Here is a 2152-nt window from a genome sequence, read left to right on the forward strand (position 1 = left end):
CACGCACTCCGTTGCTCTTATTGGTTGTAGGTCTATCCAATTGAGTGCAGAGGCATTTTTTTCCTGGTTCGTTCAAAACACGCCCCATAATCACAGCTCAATGGAGCAGAATCAGACTCATTCTGACTAGAATTGAGTCGGACTACGTCAGGCTACCACATTTATGATTGTCGTGGGAAAAAAGTATTCAACTATTCATCCTAGTTAAATTAATGGAGATAGAGGGATTTCACTCAGTCGGCACATTTATTCATATCTTTGCAAAGAGAGAACAGTCATCATGAAGCCCTAATGGCACACTGTTCTAATCTGGACAGCGTTCGTTCCCCCTTACTAGAACACTGCAAAAGTAGTCAAATTCAAAACAAATTACAGACACTTTGGTCAACAGTAAAATGCTATGAATAAACCTTGAGAAAGAATCCAGTTTGTTATGGGAAGAAGCTATGTCTGGTCTACAAACACCATCCTGCAGACATTTTGAGGGAAAAAAAACATGTTTATATGCGCCTTATAGTCGTGAAAATACGGTAATAGAAGAGAGATAAACATTTTCCGACAACAATGATGTAAAATATTAACATACGTACCACTTCTTCATTTATTCTGTTTCTGTTTTGCAGCCATGATCATGCTGAATGGGGCGCTACTCAAAGTGCTCCAAATATATTTTGACAACTTCCAGTCAGACTTCAGATCCCAGAGTCTCATTGGCAGACCCGAAACCCGTGACGTTGATGACAACGAGGAAATCCTGCAGTTCAGCATAGTATCTCTCTACAAGCTGAACCCGAGCTGGATGAAGTATGAGCAAACTCAAACTCTTTCTTCTTCATTCCTGCAGAACAGAAACTGACTTTTTTTATTTCTCTCCCTTTTTTCCACAATTATAGCTATGAAAGTTTTTCCGTATCCTGTGACTTGACGTACGGAGAAACAAAAATCTGTGAGACCGGCGTTTCAGAAAACATCAGCACAGCCTTGTCACATGGAAACAACATCAGTTGTAACCGCCTGTAAGGGCAGAAATATGTTTTCTACTCTAAATACAATCTGTCCATGTTGCTTAAAAGATATTCAAATGAAAGGCTTAATTTTTAAAAGATAACAAAATATGTCTCGTTGTTTTTTTTTTATATTTCAGAATGGTGTTTCCTGTTCGAGTTAATGAGTTACCGTATGAGTGCATGCTGACATTTCACCTTAAAGGCACAAAGCGAGGGAAAATCTCAGAAAGTTTGAGCTGGGCGGTGCTGCCCCTCTATAACAATAGGTAGGTTTACGCCTAATGGGAAGTTGGTTAGGCTCATAAAGTTTAAAATCATTTCACTTTAAAAGCCTCAAACACCTGGCTGAATGTCTGGACCAAAGTAAGAGCTTTAATCATCCCGGATTACGTCATCTAAAGAATCAGGTCAAAGGCTGTCGAGCTGAAGTAACAACCAGTTATGTCAAGTAGACAATTTTAGAGAACTTCCTCCTTTTATTGTTTCTTCCACTTGGTGTAATGCAGCAGAATAAAGGAGCATTAAATCCAATTTGGAGCAGGATGCTATCAGCAGGATGTCCATTGTTGGAAAACTGTCCCAACTGTTTAAAGGCTCAAACTGACCCCACCAAACAGTTTCTGGGTTCTATGTCCTAAAATAGCCCAGCGTTTGTCCCTTAAAGCATTTCTCCAGCTGTGCTTGCAGGTGTTGATGGAAAAGTAGGACTTTCCATCTGACTCAACACGCTTTCAACACACAGCTTGAGTCCGCCTACAGATCTTGACAAAAGACTGTAGTTCTGTATAAACCTATATGACTGACAGCCTTAGAAATGGCTGTAAAACTATGCTAGTGTGTCTTTTTTTAAGTTTTATTTTACGTGTTTCCTATGGAGGATAAAAAGTGCCGAAATTAAATAAATAAATACAGCATTAAATAAATAATTAAATGTGTCAATAATTAATTAAATTAATAAATGTGTCATTCATTAATTAAAACCACGTCACTAATATAAAGTGCCACAATTAAATAAATAAATACAGCGATAAACAATTAATCAAATGTGTAATTCATTAAATAAATATAGAATTAAATATATAAATGTGTCATTAATTTAATAAAATAAAAATAAAATACGTCTTCATTTTATAAAAAAATATATA

General features: G+C 36.8%; 1 protein-coding gene across 1 annotated transcript in view; it reads left to right on the forward strand.

Moving 5' to 3' along the window:
* pik3c2g (phosphatidylinositol-4-phosphate 3-kinase catalytic subunit type 2 gamma) overlaps nt 1-2152 on the forward strand; it is a 48173-nt gene that overhangs the window by 21240 nt on the left and 24781 nt on the right. Inside the window, exons 8-10 of the mRNA XM_015387358.1 lie at nt 624-804; nt 894-1016; nt 1145-1273. Of these exons, the coding sequence (XP_015242844.1) occupies nt 624-804; nt 894-1016; nt 1145-1273 (433 nt within the window). The remainder of the gene's footprint in view (nt 1-623; nt 805-893; nt 1017-1144; nt 1274-2152) is intronic.

The sequence above is a fragment of the Cyprinodon variegatus genome, unplaced genomic scaffold (genome assembly GCF_000732505.1).
Source record: "Cyprinodon variegatus isolate N-32 unplaced genomic scaffold, C_variegatus-1.0 Scaffold392, whole genome shotgun sequence".
NCBI lineage: Eukaryota > Metazoa > Chordata > Actinopteri > Cyprinodontiformes > Cyprinodontidae > Cyprinodon > Cyprinodon variegatus.